Below are 21,461 nucleotides of genomic sequence, written 5' to 3'. Positions count from 1 at the left end.
AGTCACCATCTGTCATACTTTGATTTGGGTTCCATATCCAGTAAATGGACTAGCACGTAGCTCCCTGCCTTTAGAAGTAAGTGCCAGGCCCAGGTGATTCTATTTGTTGGGTGTGGTAATGGGGAATTGATGCCACTTCTGATGCATGGTAAAATGCAGGGGGTGAAAGCACCTATTAACACTGATTAACTCAAAAGCTGACCACCAGCACACACATCCATTGTTCCCACCAGCACTCTTTAGCTAAGATGGGCTTTGTCTGGCTGGCTTCACAAGAGACAAATGCCATTACAGGAGACCAAATAACCTTATTTAGGCAGTGGCCAGATAATAGAGACGCTCCAGGTATTAGCCTGACTGCATTAGTTTGATTTGTACTACTGTTCACTTTGTCCTGGGCATTAATGGAGACAAAGGCTTGGAATTACAGGAGCAGAGATAAGCTGTGGACTAGAGCCTGTGTGCTTTGAGGGAAGGATAATTCTATCTTGTGTTTTCATTTTCATTTTCATTGTGTTTGATTTTTCCTCACAGTTAAAGTCCAGTCTCCTCCCCTCCCCCAAATATCCACATATTCTCTCCAAATTACTATCAATTGTAACTGATAAAAAAATTTATTGGCTCATTATTTTCTTTAACAAGATCAGCATTTATGTTTTAGGTTTTTGGAAATGATTTTAGGGGAAAACACAATTGATCTTGCATATTATCTTGCTTCTTAAATATTCTTACATATTATGGGCTCATGTCATAATATTTAATGATATTGTTATTAGTCTGAAAATGTAAAAGGATGTGTAATTACATTCATAGTTACTTCTTCAATATTATAAATTCTAGTATTTAAATTTTTCTGACTTCAGTTATTTGTTTTAATTATAAATGCGTCATCTCTATTATAAATTATTTCGGTTATGTATAACTTCATCTATAAACACAATTTATTTCAGTTATAGACAAAATTGAATTTTATTTTAAAAATATATTTTTAATTCTCATCCAAAGATTCCAGAGAGAGAGAGGAAGGGGGAGAGAGAGAAAAACATCCATCAAGTTGCCTCTTATTCAATATAGTACTGGAAGTCCTAGTCATAGCGATCAAACAAGAAAAAGAAATAAAAAGGTATCCAAATTGGAAAGGAGGAGGAAAACTGTCATTATTCACAAATGACATATTGTACACAGAAAATCCTAAAAAGTCTACCAAAAAACTACTTGACTTAATAAATGAATTCAGCAATGTAACAGGATACAAAAATAACACCCAGAAATCGATGATCTCTCAGAAAGAAAAACTAAAACAAAACAAAACACCAAACAAAAAATCCCACTCACCATTGCAACAAAAAAAATTAAGATACTTAGGAATAAACTTATCTAAGGAGGTAAAAGACCTGTACTCAGAAAACTATAGGACATTGAAAAAAGAGACAGAGGAAGATATAAACAAGTGGAAGAATATACCGTATTCACAGATTGGTAGAATTGGCATCATTAAAATGTCCATATTACTCAAAGCAATCTATAGATTCAATGCAATCTCTATTAAAGTACCAATGGCATATTTCACAGATCTAAACATTTATATGGAACCAAAAAAGACCCTGAATAGCTGCAGCAATCTTCAGAAGAACAAAGTTAGAGGGATCAACATACCAGATATCAGGTTATACTATAAAGCCATTGCAATCAAAACAGCCAGGTACTGGCACAAGGCATACAGACCAATGGAAGAGAACAGAGAACCCAGAAATCGACCCAAGCCATTACGCTCAATTAATATTTGACAAAGGAGGCAAGAGCATACAATAGAGTCAAGACAGTCTCTTCAATAAATGGTGTTGGGAAAACTGGACAGATACATGCAAAAAAAAGGAAACTAGATCACCAACTTACACCATACACAAGAATAAACTCAAAATGGATAAAAGATTTAAATGTAAGTCGTGAAACCATAAAAATCCTAGAAGAGAACATAGGGAGCAAAATCTCAGACATCTCTCATAGCAATGCTTGCTGATACATCTCCTAGGGCAAAGGAAACTAAGGAGAAAATAAATGGGACTACATCAAAATAAAAACCTTCTGCACAGCAAAAGAAACCATCAACAAAACAAAAAGGAAGAACATATTTGGCAGTGATACATCTGATAAAGAGTTAATATCCAACATATATAAGGAACTCATAAGAGAAGGAAGACAAACAATCCAATTAAAAAATAGACAAAGGACCTACACACTTTTCTAAAGAGGACATACAGATGGCCAAGAGACATATGAAAAAATGCTCAAAGTCACTGTTCATCAGAAAGATGCAAATTAAAACAACAATGAGGTATATCATCTCACACCTGTCAGAATGGTTGCCATAACAAATCAACAAATGACAAGTGCTGGCCAGGATGTGGATAAACGGGAACCCTAGTGCACTGCTGGTGGGAATGCAGACTGATGCAGCCATTATGGAAAACTGTATGGGGTTTCTTCAAAAAATTAAATATGGAACTGTCATTGACCCAGTGATCCCACTTCTAGGAATATATCCTAAGAAACCCGAAATACCAATCAGAAAGAATGTATGCACCCCTATGTTCATAGCAGCACAATTTACAATAGCTAAGATCTGGAAGCAGCCCAAGTGCCCGTCAGTAGTCATATGTGGAATATAACTAACAAAATAAACTGATAAATGGAGTGGATCCAGAGACATGGAAGCCTGGAACAGTGTGAGGAATCTCGGAGGGAAGATGGGAGAGGGTGAATGGGTGGGAGGCAATCAACCAAGGACCTTGTATGCATATATATGCATGGCCCATGGACATAGACAATGAGGTGATGAGGGCCTGGGGTGGGGGTGGGGGACATGGAGGGAGAGGGCAGGGGCAGGGGCAGGCTGGAGGGGGTCAATGGGGGGAAAATTGGACATATGTAATACTTTCAACATTAAAGAAATTTTTTTAAAAAATAGTGCTTTACATCTTATATTAATGAAAGCAGTTCTTTATATACTGGAAAAATGGCCCAGTCTGGCAGTGGAGTCTTCCTTGGAGAACCTTTAGTGCCTCTGGGTCTCCCAGTTACTGCCCTTGGGACCCTTCTGACCTCCTCCCTCCCCATCTCAGCAATAGTAGAACAGAATAAGTGCAGCTCATTGCTGACCAGTTGTTGAGACACAGAGCTCTCTATCCCTAAATGTGCTCTCAGTAAATGATTTTTGAGAGCTTCAAAATCTGAGTCATGCTACTTTTCCTCAGCAATAATATGCAAACTCCCTCTAATCTTTCTCATGCAATAGGAAAAAAAGAAAAAAATTCAGTAAGAACCTTCGACTCTGGTTATCACTGGGACAGAAAAGGATAGAGGCATAAGAAAGAAAGAAAAGGGAAACAAGGAAGAATTCAACTTGAAATAGGCTTTTAGGAGACAAAGTCAGAGCCCTCAAGCTAACATTTCAAAAAACACCCACTTTGGCCTTCCATTAATTAAGTGGAAAACAAATACCCAGATTTTCAGTGGTTAGACTCCTTTCTTGGGATGCTGTTTAATTCTATTTGCATCTTTAATTGACAGATACAATGGCAAATGCAAAGAAAATAGATAGTTTTTGTCTCAGAAAGTGCCCTGATTATTTCCAACAAGTATGTCAGAGTACATACGCAAGGCAGGACTTATCCCACCTTCTCAGTCAACATATTACTTGTAACAAAATATACAGCCAAGTGGAAATCACTACACTAGAAATAGATATAAGCCAGATGTTCATTATCACTTTAAGGAATGAAATTAAAGTACAGCATTACATGAATTAGAAAAATATTTAAAAATTTGCATTTACTTGCAGTTCAATTCTTTTGTGCAATGGTATGAATATGACAACTGATACTTTTATAGTTCTACTTTGGTATAATGACTTTGCTTTTTTAAAAAGCTGAAACTGGCATTCTATAAGGATTGTACTGCTATATGGTGAAAAATTTTCACTGATTCATGCCAGAAATCAAGAGAAAATAAGATTTATGAATAAATCATATTTGGTAATCTATTAAAACATAATCACGCTTCAAAATGCATTTGAAGGAAACTAATTGAAACAAGTCACACCTTTGTGCCATTCTCCAGATGATTTTACTTGAATTATTTTGTAAATGTACAGTAATTCAGTTTGTGGAGCCACTTAGTCACAAGTTTACTGATTTTAGCAAACTAATTTATTACATTAAATTTGCTCACTTAAAAAAATAGCTGGCTGTTTCTGAAAATGTTTATTAAAATATATAGAAAAAGCCTTTATTATATTTAAAAGTGCCCAAGTATAACAGGTACCATGATATAGTAACTATTTACAATATATTTTCAGAAAGTGACAAGGTTCAGATTAAATGCAGAAAATAAAACATCACATTTTAAAAACTTGGTATTTCCATTGGTTCTTCATGTTCTGCAATTGGAAGATAACTTCACAAGTTTAGTTTTCTATCTATTCCAAGAGATTTGTGTTGAAGTTTTTCTTCACCATTAGAAACTGTGATTCTCTGTGAGACCTCCTCAGTTTGGCACGCCGATTTTGGAACCATATCTAAAATTAAGAAGAAATAAAATAGATCTCAGAAACATTATTTCATTATTCTTAACTTTTCAATAATGAGGAATAACAACTAAATTTGAAAATTACCTGGATTCTGTCTTCCTCTAGATTCAATTTTCGAGCTAAGTCTTCTCTGATATCAATGCCAGGATAGCAGTTTACTCTAAAGACATTTTCCAACACTTCAATCTAAGAATAAGGAAATAGTTATTTAAAATGTTGCTTCTTGGAATGTCATTATAAAATGGACTTTAATTTGTATAGCAAAATAATTTCATTTAAATCTTCGACAATTATTTCGTATGTCTTTTTTTTTAAATGACTACCCACAAACTGTTAAAAATGATACATTCTGTTGTTTCATTAATAAGGCCTAAATTGAAATCCCAAAGTGAATGGGCTTTTGCTCAACAGGGTGCCAATTAAAGTCTTTGTATTATTATTATTAGTTGAAAAAACTTCCCACCTGGTTTTGAGTAAAAGCAGTTCTTGGTCTTCTGCCTCTATACCAACTCAACTCTCTTTTCAAAGACAGTCTTTCTGAGGTTGAAAAGTAACTTTCATATTTCATAACTCTTTCTTCTGGCATTGGGTGATCCACAGTACAAGGGAATAAGAGCCCATTTGGAAGGCTTGGTACATGTAGACATAGGTTAACATCTTTCTCTAAAAACAGAAAAATAAACCCCCTCTTAGAAGTCCAATCCTACATTCCACAAAGTTCTATAAGAATTTCAGGAACTTGACTTTAATTTTTCTAGTGACATTCTTCTGCGCTTCACAGGAGACTTGACCTCTCATCAACCAAAAACCAAAAAGCACATAAAAATGAAGATCCTCCTCGGTGATAGAGGACCTTTAGGTCTCTGAATGCCATTTATTTTTCAGTGAAAAAAGACTTAGAATATCTGATGTGTCAAATAAACACAGAGATCTGCAGGTGCTTGGCCTTTCCTGTGAGTGACCTCTATACCCACTGGATTCAAGGCTGATAGTCTGTTTATTTCCCATAGGACTCAGCTGGAGATATTAAAAGTCCTAGATAACTTAGTTCTGTAACTGGATGAAACTGCAGTTTCTTTTTAACTCTAGGTAATATAAAATTAAAGGCCAGATTAAACAGTGCAAAAGAAATGAAAGTTTTAAAAATTAAGCATACCTGAGGAGCTGCAGGTGTCTGCCCAAGGCCGGTGGGGTTTCATGGATGGAACACCGTCTTTCTTCTGGTCCAGTCCTAAAATGCTCTCAATTGAAAAGGAGCAGGGCGAGGGTTTGCTTTCCCCAAGCCGAGCGCCCTCCTGAAGGCTAGGAGACATCGTCTCGTGGGCTGCACAGGTCGGCAGCTCTGGCCTCTGTGCACCTCTCGGCTGGCTCTGTCCCACACTACAGGGCAGTGATCTTCCTGCAGGTCACGTTAGGGCTCTGCTGACAAGGGGGCTGGATTTAGAATGTCACTAATTAAAATCCTGTCTTAGAAAGTTTTAGCAAGTCAATGAACACCCGGTCAGCAGCTCGAGGAGTTAATTGTTTATTTGTTTGCAAAGTAATTAGCAACTAATGGCTACACCAGGGGGGCCACCTACAGGGACAAAATGTGTTATCTCTCCTAAGCAGAACACAGACTTAACTTTCTCAAAAGAAGTGATGCACAAACTAGCACTCCTCTTTTATTTGAAACCATTAATGCATAAAATCATGCTTTTATTCTGAAGTTTATACTTTCATGGACTCCAGTTACCTAAACATACAGGCAAGATAGGAAAGCAGTCAAGTAATTAATAATCTAATTTAAGTGAATTTCCTTCCAAAGAAATTGGAAAAAGTAATAATCTCTTAATGCTATTACAATAATTCTGATGAAAATTCCTGTTTTTCATATGCATATGTAATAGTAAATGTTGTCAATGAAAGCACAATAGTATTTGGAGTGCAGCATACTGGAAAAGGTTGGCAATGTTATGAACACTGAGTGTAATTGTCTTCCAAGTGCCTGGATTAATTCATAAGAAACAGTTGCACCAAGTATTTTAAATAATTAATGAGAAAATTCCCTTCTTTCATCTTTTGTTTTAAATGAGAGAGATAGAAATTTATATAAAGATTCGTATGTAACTATCTCCAAGCAATTTAAAAGTATGGCTTCAACCGAAAGGGAGGGTTTTCTCTCACCATAGTTATTTCAAAGAAAAGAACATAGTGTACTGTATTTTTTAAAGAAAAATTTCCCTCTGAGGGATTGGGGGGTTTCCATGAAGACAATAGGTTTGTGAAAAATAACCAAGAACAGAATGTTTTAAATTTGTAATCCTAAGAAAACTTGAGCCCTAGCTGGTTTGGCTCAGTGGATAGAGCATTGGCCTGCGGAATAAAGGGTCCCTGGTTCGATTCCGGTCAAGGGCATATGCTCTGGTTGTGGGCTCGACCCCCAGTAGGGGGCGTGCAGGAGGCAGCCGATCAATGATTCTCTCTCATCAATGACGTTTCTATCTCTCTCTTCATCTCCCTTCCTCTCTGAAATCAATAAAAAGATATTAAAAAAATAAAAAAGAAAACTTGAAACTAAGAGAGAAACATAGCTGCTAATTGGGGAGATTTTGAAGTGGCCGCTCTCTGCAAAAGGTATGGTACTTTCAGTTCTGTGCTCTGCTGCAGCTCTTCTCCCAGTCCCTTCCTGATGGTCAGCTTTATCATGCTTTTAAACAACTCCTGGGCTTTTCTTCAGGAAAAATAGGCTGCTCATAGAGGAAATAGCCTTTACAGGATGGAATTCAACCTCATCAGATTTTATCCCCTCATGATGTCATAAGCATTACGATAAATTCTCCTATGCAAGCTCTAGAGTGAACAAAAGATTCACATACAAAACATCAACAGGCATACGTAGGATGGTGTGCAGATATACAAGTCATGCTGAGAACTGTTAGACAAACGTGAGCAGAGCAAGGACCATGGGCCAAGTACAGAAAGCCCAATGCCTAACAAGGGGCAAAACAAGAACCTTGCTCCAAGGTAACATATCTTCCCCTCGCATATCATTGGTCATGAAGTTTAGACCCCTTGACCTTTTCCTCTCTAAACATAACATCTAGGCTTTAGTTGTATTTCAGCTCCAGGCCCAGAAAAGTAGCAAAACAGACAAGTGACACCGTGGCTGACCTCAGAACCAGCTCATTGACTGTGAAATGACCCCCTGCCCTGGCACAGACCAAACAGTGGAGACCACGACCCTGAAAAGCACACCTGGAAAGCTGATGAATATTCTATTGAGATATTCCCTGAGACCTCCCCTAAGATTTCCACCTGCAAGAGAGAGAGAGAGAGAAATGCTCAGGGCAAAGGCCCCAGTGGGCACTCTCCTATCCCTCTCTTCTTCCCCCACAGGCACGCATCTCCTAACCTCTAAGGGAGCCCATGAGACTTGCAACCAGGGGAGCAATGGACAGCAGCAGCTCCTCCCAGGCTCCCCCCCTGACCCTGTCTCCAAGGCCCCCTTTTCTCTGACTTTTCAGTGAGTCCAAGCAGCCCAGGCTAAGCTTCCCTGTTGCTTTTTTTTTTTTTTTTTTATGACCTTCCTTGTTTCACTGTCCTAAGTATATTTTTGCTGCCATCATGGATCCAATACCATTTGGCTCAGTGCTGTGTACCACTTCCCTTTGTATATCTCCACCAACCAACACCCTTTCCTTAAATAAATTCAATTTTTCTTTATTCGCCATCTGAGAAGGCTACTTAGCCTGTCTGGCACCACTGACTTGAACCTTTCAAGAATGAATAAACTAGTAAACATTTATATCTAATGGAGGTTTTACCTATAGTAGATAGGCTGTACGAAAATGGGGGTGAACTTAATCTGGGATGATTTGGAGGAAGAGAGACTTCATGCCCTTCCCAGATTCCTTTCTCTCCTCTAAAACATTCATTGATTGGACAATTGGTTGAGTACCTACTCAGTACCAGAATAAATAGAATAGGATCTGTGCCCTCATGAAGCTCACCATGGTGCTAGGTGAGGTATGGGGTGGAAAGACAGGTAATAAACATTAGTAAATAAATAAATTCATACATTAATTAGAAGAATGAAAAAAGGAAGCAGGTGAGCCAGGTAAGCTGGATCAACAATGCATAAGGTGGGAAAAAGCCTCACGGAAACTGACCGCCGCAGAGTAATGCCTCAGAGGTGCAAGTTGAAAGGATGCTATAGCACATGCTGAAGTCACTTCAGTCCCCAATTTCTTCTTTATCAAGAGGACATTCCAATATTTTTATTTGTCTTGAGTTGATTTTATCTGGATTTACACACCAGTTTATATATAGATGAGTTGATAAAAATCAAAGGTAGGAAAGAATTCCTCTGAAAATGGGGGTAAATGTTTTCTCATATATTCACTCAACAGATTTTTATAGAGCACTTAATATGTGCCAGACACAAGTCTAGGTACTAGAGATCAGTGTTGAACAATACAAGGTAACCAGAGAGTGATAAACTCATTAAAAGGAATAAACAAGGTGATGGTGATGAAACTTAACAGGGGTGGGTGGATAGGTAGGTGGGGAGAGGGTCTTTAAGTATAACAGTTGGGCAGGCCTCCCTAAGGAGGTAACATCTTAGCCGATGCTGAGGAGGAGAGAAAGTCAGCGTGCCAAGATATTGAGAAAGAACATTCCAGTTTAGGAAACAGCAAGTACAAAGGTCTTGCAGCTGAAAAGCACTGGAATATTTGAGAAAGAAAAGGCAATAGCCAAAGGGAAGTGAGTGGTACCAGATGCTATTATTTGGAGAACCAGGCCGGGATAGATAATGGATGGCTTTTATAAAAATCATGGTAATGAATTCAAGTGCAAGGGGAAGCCAGGGTAGAATTTTAAGCTGGGACTGACAGGATAGTCTGAGCAGTTTTTTCCCCTCTTAATCCTAACCCAAGAATACTTTTCCATTGGTTTTTAGAGAGAGTGAAAGGGAGGGAGAGAGAAAAGGAGGAGGGGGAGGAGTAGGGAGAGAGAGACAGAGAAAGAGTGAGAGACAGCAATGTGAGAGATACATTGAATGGTTGCCTCCCACCAGGTATGTGCCCTGACTGGGAAATGAACCCTTCAATGCGATGCTCTAACCACTTAGCAACACTGAACAGGGTGTCTGAGCAGGTTTTACTCACAAAACTTCTGACATGAAATGTATATGGGTTTTCCATTCCAAATAATTCTCCCAATTCTCTGCAGACAACAACTGGGTGTCTTACAATTCAATTCAATTCTGACACTACCAGGAGTTAGCACAAACCCCACAGGTTCAGTCCCAAACTGCATGCATCTACTTCAGAAATCAGTCACAAATCCTAGGTGGCCACTTATACTTCTGACCAATTGGCCACAAATCCAGGGTTTCCATGAGCCCTCCTCAGGTTCAATTATGTGCTAGAATGGCTCCCAAAACTCAGGAGGCACTTTACTTATGTTTCCTGTTTTATTATAAAGGATAATAACTCAGAAACAGTCAAACAGAAGAGATGCATAGGACAAGGTATGGGGGGAAGAAGCTCTCTGAGCCACCACCCTCTTAGCACCTCAATGTGTTCAGCAATCAGGAAGCTCTTTGAACCCAGTTGTTTTGTGGAGGTTTCATTACGTGAGCTTGATTGTTTAAATCATAGGCTATGCGTGATTGACCTCAATTTCTAGCCCCCCTCCTCTCCCCTGAGGTTAGGAAGTGGGGCTGAAAGTTCTAAACTTCTAATCAAGGTTAATAAACCCGGAGGCAGATCGATCAAGAACAAAAGAACACAACTTACCAATATTAGGAATAAAGAGGTGTAAAACTACAGAGACCGCAGACATTAAATAGGTAAAGGATTATGAACAACTTTATACCAATAAATTCAATAACGTGCATAAAATAAATATCTTTAAAAGCTATGATTACCAAAACTAAGGTAAGGTGCAATAGAAAATATGACTAGTCAAATATCTATTAAAGAAACCAAATTGGCCCTGGCCAGTTTGGCTCACTGGTTAGAACGTAGGCCCGTGGATCAAAGGGTCATGGGTTCAATTCCTGGTCAAGGGCACATACCTCGTTTGCAGGTTCTACCCTGGGGTGTGTGTGGGAGGCAAGAAATCAATGAGTCTCTCTCATGTGGATGTTTCTCTCTCTCTTTCCACCCTCGCTCTCCCTCACTTCCACTCTGTCTGAAAATCAATGGAAAAAATATCCTCGGGTGAGGATTAAAAAAAAGAAAAAGAAAGAAAGAAAATTGATTATCAAATTCCCAAGTTCACTGGTGAAATTTATCAAATATTTAAACAATACCAATCTTATACACACTCTTTCAGAAAATGGAACAGGTCCCTTCTAAATTTGTTTTATAAGGCCTGAATAACCCTGGTAACAAAACAAATTATACATAAATATCCTTTAAGAACACAGACTTTTTTTATTCTTTAAAATATTAGCAAATTGAGTGTAGAAACATACAAAGAGGATAATGCATTATGACTAAGTGGGGCTTTTCCCAGAAAGGCAAATTTAATATTTAAACATCAATCAATGTCATCCATCATATTGACAGAAAAAAAGCAGTGATCACATTAATAGATGCAGAAAAATATTCATGACTTAAAAAAGTCTTTCAGCCAATTAGGATTAGAAGTAACTTCCTTAATTTGATAAAGGACATCTATAGAAATAATCAGGTAATATATATTTAAAAGTGAAATATTGAATGCTTTCTCCCTAGGATTAGTAACAAGGCAAGGATGTTTACTTTAAGCATTTCTATTTAACACTATATTGGATCTAAGCCAGTGCAATAAGGCAAGGAAAAGAAATAAAAGTCAAATAGATCAGAATGGAAGTAACTGTCTCTATTCACAGATGACATGATTTTTACCTAGAAAAATTTTAAGAATCTAAAAAATAAATTCATTAAAAAGTATAATGTCGTTTATGTGATGTTCTAGAATGCACAAAATGAGTTTATATTGAAAAAATCAGAAGGTGAGGATGGAGGTGGAGACTAAATGGGAAGAATGAGAAAACTTGGGGGTAATGGTAGTATTTTATATCTTGCTGGAGTTTGGATTACAAAGACGTATACATTTGTCAATTCTCATTGATTGGTACTCTTCACTGTATGTGAAATTTTATCTATTAAAGTATAAGCAAGTATTGAACTATAGTTAATGACATGCATGCTGATGAGTTTAAGGGAGAAGTTGTTGATGTCTGCAACTTTAAAATAAAAAATAAATAAGATGGGTGGATGGATGGATAGATATATGATTAACATTAAACATCTATAATAATGAAAGCATACCTTCCAGACGAAGCCGGGGTTGCGAGGGCCAAGGCAGCCGTGCAGCTACGAGGGCCGAGCCCCTTGCACGACTTTCATGCATCAGGCCTCTAGTTGATCTATAACTACAGACCAACAGAACTTCTAATGCAATGGAGTTTTCTAAGATAATGGAAATGTTCTATATCTGCACTACCCAATATGGTAGCCACAAGTCACATGTGGCTAATGAGCACTTGAAATGTGGCTAGTGCAACTGAGGAACTAAACTTTAAATTTAATTTATTTAAATTTAGTTTGCCCACATGTGGCCAGCATAGACAGAGAACATTTCCATCACTGCAAAAAGTTCAGTTGGGCAATGCTGGTCTAGAAGTATAGAATAATGTTGGAAATAGTGATGATGAAAACAGACACCATTCTTTTGTTCCTCACATGAGAACAGTGTTTCACCATTAATATAATATCTACAGTTGGTTTCTAATAAATGTTATTTATCTAAATTGCTTTATAGCTTCTAAAGCATTTTAGCATAGTATATGTATTTAATCCTTTCACAAATCCTCCACTATATGTAGCTAAGAAAACAGAAACTGAGAGTTCACTTGTCATTTACAGAAGTCACCAGCTAGCAAGTGGCAGAGTCTTGACTTGGATTTTCTGTTGGAAATTCCCTATTTTATAGACATTATCAAATAACAGCCACTGTAATATCCTCACCAATGATCTCATGATATAAAGTGTACTGATCAGTTAAGAAAAAGGTTGTGAAACCTTGCAAATGATTTATCCTCAATATCTCTTAACAGTTGTTTTGATATGAGAAATAAAAGTTTGACAATTGACATTGAAGATATTTTAGGAATCATAAACTGTACAGTCCATATTATAAACATCTACATGTACAAGATAAAAGTAAAAATTTAGAGGTTTATGTTTTATAACTTCTAAATCCACCCAGGTTTTTACCATTTATTTTCTAATTGTGTATTACAATTAAGTCCCAAATCATTAACATCAGGAAAAATGCCCAGTGTCTTAGGTGTTTTGGCAGAGATTTTTTATAAATCAGCCATATAATTACTATGCTCACAATCTGTGAGCATAAGATAGAAATGCAATAAGCAAAGCTCTAATGACACTTGTACCTTATTTTTGCATAGGAATTACACTGTCCTATTTGAGACTGTATTTTTAAATGTTAAAATGTGTTTTTGAAAATAAAAGTTTATTTTTTACTGTTATACATTCAGTGTTTCCTAGAACAATGTCAAAGTAGACATTCAATAAATATCTGTTAAATGAGTGAACAAACAAATGGATGGATGGATGGGATTAGGAAGATGACATCTGCAAATTGGACAGGAAATGTAACTGCTGTGGGTTTACTATTGTTGCCATTGTTTTTTAAAAATTTTTTATTTTTCAATTAAGTTTACATTCAATATTATTTTGTATTAATTTCAGGTTTCAGGTGTACAACATAGTGGTTAGACAATTATATACTTTACAGTGTTCCTCCTGATACTTCCAGTACCCTCCTGGCACCATACATAGTTATTACAATACTAGAGGCCTGGTGCATGAAATTTGTGCATGGGGAGGGGCTGTCCCTCAGCCCGGCCTGTGCCCTCTTGCAATCTGGGGACCGCCCCCTCTCCCGCCCCCTGGGTAGGGTCCCTAGGCCTGGCTGGCAATCAGGGCCTATCCAGGCTTTCCTTTCCCTGGCTGCCAGCAGCTGGCCCCGCCCCTGTCACTGCTTGCCATCTGTGCAGTACTGTCCCCCCTCCCCTGCCACTGGTTGCCTCCCTTTGTGGGTGACAGGCTTGGCTGGCCTAGGCCTCCCTCTGTGGGATGATCACTGGCCGGCCCTGCACACTTGCCACAGCGTCACTGGCCAGTGGCCTGGGCCTCCCTCTTGGGGTGATCGATTGCGGGGCTCCCAGATTGATCTCCCCGCAGAGGGAGGCCCCACTCACTCGCTGCAGCGCTGCCGGCTGGGCAGCCTGGGCCTCCCTCTTTGGGGCGATCGTGGAGCCCACCTTTCCACCCTCAATTGATCGTCCGCCAGCCGGTGGCCTGGGACTCCCGCTGTGGGGTGATCGTGGGGCGATGGTGGGGCCCCCCGACAAATCACATTGCATCCACCTTGGCTGGCCTGGCGCCAGTGCATGTCATAGCATGATTGTCCGGAAGGAAAACGCAGGCCCTACTGGCTGTGGGAGCGCACTGACCACCAGGGGGCAGCTCCTGTGTTGAGTGTCTGCCCCCTGGTGGTTAGTGCGCATCATAGAGACTGGTGGTTCCAGTCATTCTGGTTGTTTAGGCTTATATATATATATATAGATTATTGACTATATTCTCTTTGCTGTATTTTATATCCCTGTCATTATTTCGTAACTACCAATTTGTTCTTCTTAATCTCTTCACCTTTTTCACCCATTCCTCCAACCTCCCTCCCCTCTAGCTCTTAGTGTGTGAAGGTACTCCTAGTTTTCTGTGAACCAGTTATATATCACTCCAGGGTAATCCACAAATTAGAAAACATTATGGCAATCTGTAATGAAAACTTAATAAAAGTGAGATGCAGATTCACTTTAAAAATCTGAGCTTGAAATTTAAAAATCTCTAGTCCTGTTAAACAATTTACATCTGTGGGACTCTATTGTTACATTTTTGTTCCTTGTGACACAAGGTATCTTTCCCAGTGATTACAAGGTTTGGGAGAGTTCAGGCTGTTTCATACACTCTTCTATCTTTCCCTGCACCTCTCACAGTGCCTGTCACATGGAGATATTAAATAAAGGTTCACTTTATTTGTAACATTTAAAAACCTTTCAGACTTTATTCACAAATCTCAAGAGCACAGTTTCATATTTTTATATTTTCAAATCAGTTAAAATGGTCTTCAGTAAAATATGGTGTTTTGCACATAGCAGGCCCTTGATTTTAAAAATTGATATGAAGTAATTTGAGGCTTCCTGTCAAGATGGCGGCATTGGTAAACATGGTACTCGCATCCTCCCACAACCACATCAAAATTACAACTAAACCACAGAACCACCATCATTCAGAACTGCCTGAAATCAGGCTGAATGGAAGTCCTACAACTACAGAATTATAGAAGAAGCCACATTGAAACTGGTAGAAGGGGCAAAGGCATAGAATGGGCTAGTCTGACATCTACATGTGGCATATTTTTAGTTGGGAGGGATGTTTTGCCTGCAGAGCTCTCCGTGAGAATCAAGGCATCCCAGCCCCACACCAGGTATCTGAGGCCAGGGTCCCAGTGACAGAAGAGTAGTCCCATAACTTCAGGCGGTAAAAACCAGTGGGGATTGTGGCTGAATGACACAGAGGCTACTGGAGTCCCAGGCAGTTCCTCTTAAAGGGATGGTGCACAGACTTACTCAGACTCACTCCCTCTGAACTCCAGCACTTGGGCAGGAGCTTGAAAAGATGCAGGGACACATGGGGAGGAACTAAACTGTCTGGCATCAGGGCAAGAATTAGGGGAAAGTTTTGTCCCAGACAAAAGTGCTGGCAGAGGTCACTGTTGCTTTGCTGAGACCTCCCAGCTCCAGTACTGACAGGCATTTGCCATATCCGAGTCTCCATTAACCTGGCCCAGACTATTCGCCAGGCCCTGATAATTCCCTGAGACACCACTCCTCCCAATTAGTAATCTCACCCAAGCTGTTTGCAGTGGCTTTTCCATATGAATAGCCTGTCCTAGCTCAGGCTTCAGACTTTCCTAAAATCTCTCAGACAAGAAGCAGCTCGCATCAGTGTGCCCCATACCTCACGATAAGTAGCCCCAGGCCCGGCACTAGCAGTGACCTGCTTTGGTTCACAGCTTGGTGTCTCCTGGGACCTCCAAGGCCAATAGAAGTAGCAGCCATCTGCAAATCACTCTATATCTCGTGCTGGGTGGCCCCGGGCAGTAGCTGACTTTGCACCTCCAGGGAGTCCCCAGAGTCAGTGCATCCAGTGTTCATCTTCAGACCAAGCCAGATTACAACCCTACCACATCCATTAGCAACACACTCCACGGGTAGATTTGGAGAGCACCAAAGCCCCATTGAAGCAAGTCTTGTACAGCATCTCCTGTACAGCAGCTCTTCTGTGGTAGTTGCAACTGGTCCTCATAGCCAATTGGCCTGGGAGTCAATCCCTCCCAGTGATGCCAACAGCAATGAAGGCTCAACTACAACAGGACAGTGCACACAGCCCACACAGGAGTGCACCTAGAGTGCCTATCTCAGTGATTGGTGAGGCTGAGCCACTGGGCCCTGGAGGACACCTACCACACAAGGCCACTCTACCAATTCCAGGAGACATAGCTGCTCTACCTAATATAAAGAAAAAAACACAGGGAAGCAGCAAAAATGTGGAGACAAAGAAACATTGCAAATGAAAGAACAGAAGAAATCTCCAGAAAAAGAACTAAATGAAATGGAAGCAAGCAAACTACCAGATACAGAGTTCAAAACAATGGTTATAAGGATGCTCAAGGAACATAAATGAAAACTTCAAGGAACTTAGTGAGAAGATCAGTGACATAAAAAAGGACCAGTCAGCCTGGCCAGTGCAGCTCAGTGGTTGAGTGACAACCCATGAACCTAGAGATCACTGGTTTGATTCCCAGTCAGGGCACCTGCCAGAGTTGCAGGCTCAATCCCCAGTAGGGGGTGTGCAGGAGGCAGCCAATCAATGTCTCTCTCTAATCGACGTTTCCACCTCTCTATCCCTCTCCCTTCCTCTGTCTCTAAAAAAAAAAAAAAAAATCAACACATATTTAAAAAAAATTTCATTCAATATCACAGTAATAGAGTTCAATATGACATTCTCCTTCAATTCTACCAATTTTTACTCCGCACCCACTGATTACTACTACTAACAGTTTAGTGCCTTTCCTTCCTGTCTTTTTTAAATGCCTTCACATAAATAGGTGGACACACACAGACACGTTTTTATCCACATGGAGTCAGATGTGTATTTTTCTGCTAGTGGTTCACTACTCCCTACCCCCATCTTCGCCCTATGACACACTATGTCAGTACGTATAGCTCTGTCTCATTTTCTACAGTTGCTTGGTGCTAAACATCAAATGGATGAACCATAATTTATTGAACAACACTCCTGGACACTTAGGGTTGTCTCCATTTTTAAAAAAAATCTAATCATTTTAGATGAAATGGGAGAGCTTGATTGGCATTTATAATATTGTTTCTAGGGAATAAATGTTATGGTTCTTATCAACTTAAAAACAAAATTCTGAATCATAACAAACATTTATTAAACTCCAGCATATATCAGGGGTGCACTAGGTACCCAGGAGATGAGATGATTTCTACCCTCAAGAAACTCCTGATCAAGAAGATAGTAATTAATATTAATTTTGTGAGGTGTGATTATGATTATATTAAAAACGCTCATAAACTACAGCCAAGTTTACTATAGACAATGTTAATTTGCCCATAATTTATATCACTAATTAATTCAGCTTCCTCAACATTTTTTCAAATCTTAACTTCTATTAAAGGTATTTTTATCCAAAACCAGGTAAAAGTCAAAGTCCACACCATAGGTCACAAGGTTTTACACAACGTGGCCTCCTCTTCCTCCCTCTTCCGAGTCAGACTTCTCCTGGCTCATTCCTCCCCTGTCACCTTGGTCTCTATGCAATTCTTGAAAACAGGCCAGACAACTCCAGCCTTAAGTCTTAGGGCCTCAGGCCTGGTGAGCTTATTTACAATTGCAACTGCCTCCTCATCTCATTTTCCCTGCTCTATTTTCTATAGCGTGTACCACTTTCTAAAATACTATACTTCTAATGACTTACTATGTTTATTTTTTATCATTTTTCTTTCTTCTCACCATCCTCACAAGAACAGATTTTTAATATTTTGTTCATTACATGGTAAATAGTTGTGGAATAAAGACAACCATTTCCTGAGGTAGTACTTTGAATCTCAAAACTAAATTTACAGCACCACCTAGTGCTTTTGGAAGGATGTGCTGATTAACCCTGATATTTATTTGCACTAGCCATGGTTTACTCAAATTCTCACTATTGTTTTTTGTTGTTGTTTGTTTTGTTTGTTTTTTTACTGCCCTCTGTGGTTCTGTAAAAATTACAAGGTTAGAAAAGAGGTGGCCCTTAGTTCCACACTGACTTCTCTAAGGGCCACCTCTTTTCTAACCTGCCCCAGAATTCTAGTGGGGGTAGGAGTATCATTAAGTCTTATGTCTTTTAAACTTAGGGCATCTACTCCTCCCCATTGCCAAAACCCCAAAACAGGATAACAGCCTTTGTTGTTTTGGTACCTACAATTGTTCTCAAGAATATCAAAATACATATTTATTAATTTTTAAATTGTTGTTTTGGCTATAAAACCCCCTTAGTCAAAGTGACAAAACACTAGCAAAGGTAATGGTAATGTTTAAAATAGTTTCAGGATTCTCTAAAAGAATGAGCACAATCTTCTAACAGGAAATATTGGTTTCTTTAGATATGAAAAAAGGGAAAAATTAAGAAAATGAAGCTGCCTTAAAAGCATTAAAATAGTTAAGATTAAATAATGAAATTAAGCTAATTTTTATCGAATGCTTATTGTACTTAGCACTATTTTGAAAACTCATTAATCATCTTCACAACCTTCTAATGTAGGTTCTCTATATTAGGTCCCATTTTTCAGATGACGGAATGGAGACACAAAGTCACAAAACTGCTAAAGAGTACAGCCAGGAATCAAAGATAGCTAGGCTGGTCTAGGCTTTTATCCATCTCCCCACAGAATTGAGAAGGACTCTGGTTTGATTCAAAGTTCTTGGCCTGGCCAAAGAAATAAATTTAGTAATGTCCTCTTCTTCCAAAAAGGAATTAAACAGAAGCATATACAATTATTCTAGGAATAAAGTTTTCTTCTTTGTACAGCCAAGAAAGTAGAAGCTACAGAATTTAAGGATGCTTGGCAAAGAGCAAAGGCAGTATCAACATCAAGGTCAAAGGTGGAGGATGGTTTGCAGTGGCACAGTGAAGAATCTGTTGGTTGTCGCTGCTCATCCATCTCTTTTTGAAATCCACTCCTCAGAACTTTTGAGTCTACCCTCAGATTGCCCATAGCTTTCCCCACTTGACCACTGGTTCTAATGTTTTTAAGGTGAATAGAAATGACTCAATTTCCCAAATTACCAATTGATATGCTAATTTCTTGGTTCATTTTAGCTGTATGTTAAGAAAACTGAGCCCCAGCCAGGTATCTCTGTTAGTTAGAGCACTGTCCTGATATGCCAAGGTTGTGGGTTAGATCCCTAGTCAGGGAACATACAATAATCAACCAACGAATGCATGAATAAGTGGGACTGCAAATCAATGTTTCTCTCTCTCCCTTCCTCTCCTGTTCCTCTTTCTCTAAAAGCAATAAAAAATCCCACTTCTAGGAATATATCCTAAGAAACCCGAAGTACCAATCAGAAAGAATGTATGCACCCTTATGTTCATAGCAGCACAATTTACAATAGCTAAGATCTGGAAACAGCCCAAGTGCCCGTCAGGAGATGAGGGGATAAAAAAAGCTGTGTACATTTATACCATGGAATGCTATGCAGCAGTAAAAAAGAAGAATCTCTTCCCTTTGAGACAGCATGGAGGGGATCATGCTAAGTAAAATAAGTCAGTCAGAGAAAGACAAGTATCACATGATTGCACTCATATGTGGAATCTAAGTAACAAAATAAACTGATGAACGGAACAGACCCAGAGACGTGGAAGCATGGAATAGAGTGCGGAATCTAATAGGGAAGTGGGGGGAAGGGGGAGAGAGGGCAGGTAATCAAGCAAAGACTTGTATGCATATATGCATGACACATGGACACAGACAATAGGGTGCTGAAGGCCTGGGGCCAAGGGGAGCTGGCGGGCAGGCTGGAGGAGTCAATGGGGGGAAAAAGGGAACATATGTAATACTTTCAACAATAAAGAATTATAAAAAAAATTTAAGAAAACAATTATCTGTTAAAGTGAGTCCATTAACAAGTGATTTACTAGGTAACATCCAGAATTATTTGCATTATACATTATACATTATACTTTTAAAAAGAGTATGAATTCCTCAGAACTTCAGATTTATTGGGTCTTTCAGGGGATATTTGTGAAAATGAGGCTTCCCCTACTCTCCCAGTGATTCTGGAAATGGTGCCCCTGTCCCTATTCTCAGATGGAATCTAGGACTCTTTTCTTAAATGTTTACTTGACTCTTTAAATTTTCTGAAATACAAGGCTACTCTGGAACGGAAAATGGTTATTCTCCATTTTGGATGGAGTTTTTCAATATGTGCTTTGAGGATCATTTGCTTTGACTCATGTGGGGTAACTCCCACCCCATTTCTGACCTCTGGCATCAGAATCTTCCAGCTGTGCTAAGAAATATGTATTCTAACAACCTTCCCCAGATGACTTGTATGACCTAGGGGGATAATTTTGAAAATTAAAGTATCAGAATCATTTGTGTTGTTAGATTCTTTCCTATTACAGACCACAGACCAGAACTTCAAGGAGTATCATGTAAACACCTAATTATAAGATCAAATATAATTTTAAGAGACTAACAATTAACAAATCTATTTACAGGATTGTATGTCTTTTTATTGTAAATTACATGTATGAAACGTCTCAAAGAATTGTGTGGTGAATGTTGTTTAATCCTGCCTTGCCTTCCATAAAATTAACCAGCTGGTCAAAGTTTTTACTATGCTCCCCACACATCAGTCTTCCGTAACCCCTGGGGCATTCTCTCTGAACAAGCCTCATTTCCTGTGTAAAAGGAACTGAGTTTGGTCAACTGTACAGAATCTAATTGATTAAACTTAAATTGGTTGTCAGAGGAGGCTATAATTCTGCAGTTGTGGAGATGTTTTAAAATAGAAAATACAATAACCTTTTTGGATGAGCAGAGTAGTAGCCTAAAGATATAGGATCCAAACAGAAGGCCTGTTAAGATTCTTTTTAGTTTTATGATTTGACTAAACTGCCTCTCCATTCAATTGAATGTCAACTTGTTTTTTGTTTTTGTTTTTTTAATCAGCAGAGCCTGGTAAGAATTCCTTGTCCCTCCTTGATAATATTGTAGCCTCCTGAGAATCCATTACAAAAATACAGTTTAGATGCATATAACACACAAAGGAGGAAACCATTTAACTTGATGAGAATACTCCACCCAGATCATTCAGATACCTAATAGAATTTTTCTCTGAAATTATTGGGTTTGGCCAACTGGCCAAATCTCTTCAGTAACACCCTAGAATTACTCTTCTTTCTTACACTTCATTTTCACTTGTCACTTACTTTTGATTCTTGTCAATTGCTGCTACCTTTCTTTTCCTTCACTTATAATCGAAATCACAGTTGTACCAAGAAGGTCACGTACCTTGCAAGTCTTCCTCCGGTAGAGCCAGGTTGCATGCCGCTGTGCTGCCAGAGTGAAAAGAAATCAGGGAGGACAGACTGGTGGCTGAGACCTGGAGATGCTGTGGGTACATCTAAGCAGCTGGGAACCAGCAACACTAGGTAAGAACCGACTCCA

At 39.0% G+C, this 21,461-nt stretch overlaps 2 protein-coding genes across 2 annotated transcripts in view; both read right to left on the bottom strand.

The window, feature by feature from the left end:
• The window catches only part of DNASE1L3 (deoxyribonuclease 1L3), a 969,732-nt gene that overhangs the window by 93,583 nt on the left and 854,688 nt on the right, over window positions 1–21,461 (bottom strand). The gene's annotated exons all lie outside the window — the stretch shown is intronic.
• Window positions 4,106–6,022, bottom strand: HESX1 (HESX homeobox 1). Its single transcript, XM_080671800.1, has 4 exons — window positions 5,745–6,022; window positions 5,052–5,251; window positions 4,673–4,774; window positions 4,106–4,576 (listed from the first exon to the last, which is right to left on the bottom strand). Exons 1-4 carry the CDS (start codon window positions 5,899–5,901, stop codon window positions 4,478–4,480), a joined length of 558 nt encoding a protein of 185 aa, XP_080527926.1. The 5' UTR covers window positions 5,902–6,022; the 3' UTR covers window positions 4,106–4,477.

This window comes from Plecotus auritus (genome assembly GCF_963455305.1).
Source record: "Plecotus auritus genome assembly, chromosome: 6".
Lineage (NCBI taxonomy): Eukaryota > Metazoa > Chordata > Mammalia > Chiroptera > Vespertilionidae > Plecotus > Plecotus auritus.
Note: the sequence above shows the minus strand (reverse complement) of the source record. Positions and strands in the feature narration are given on the sequence as shown.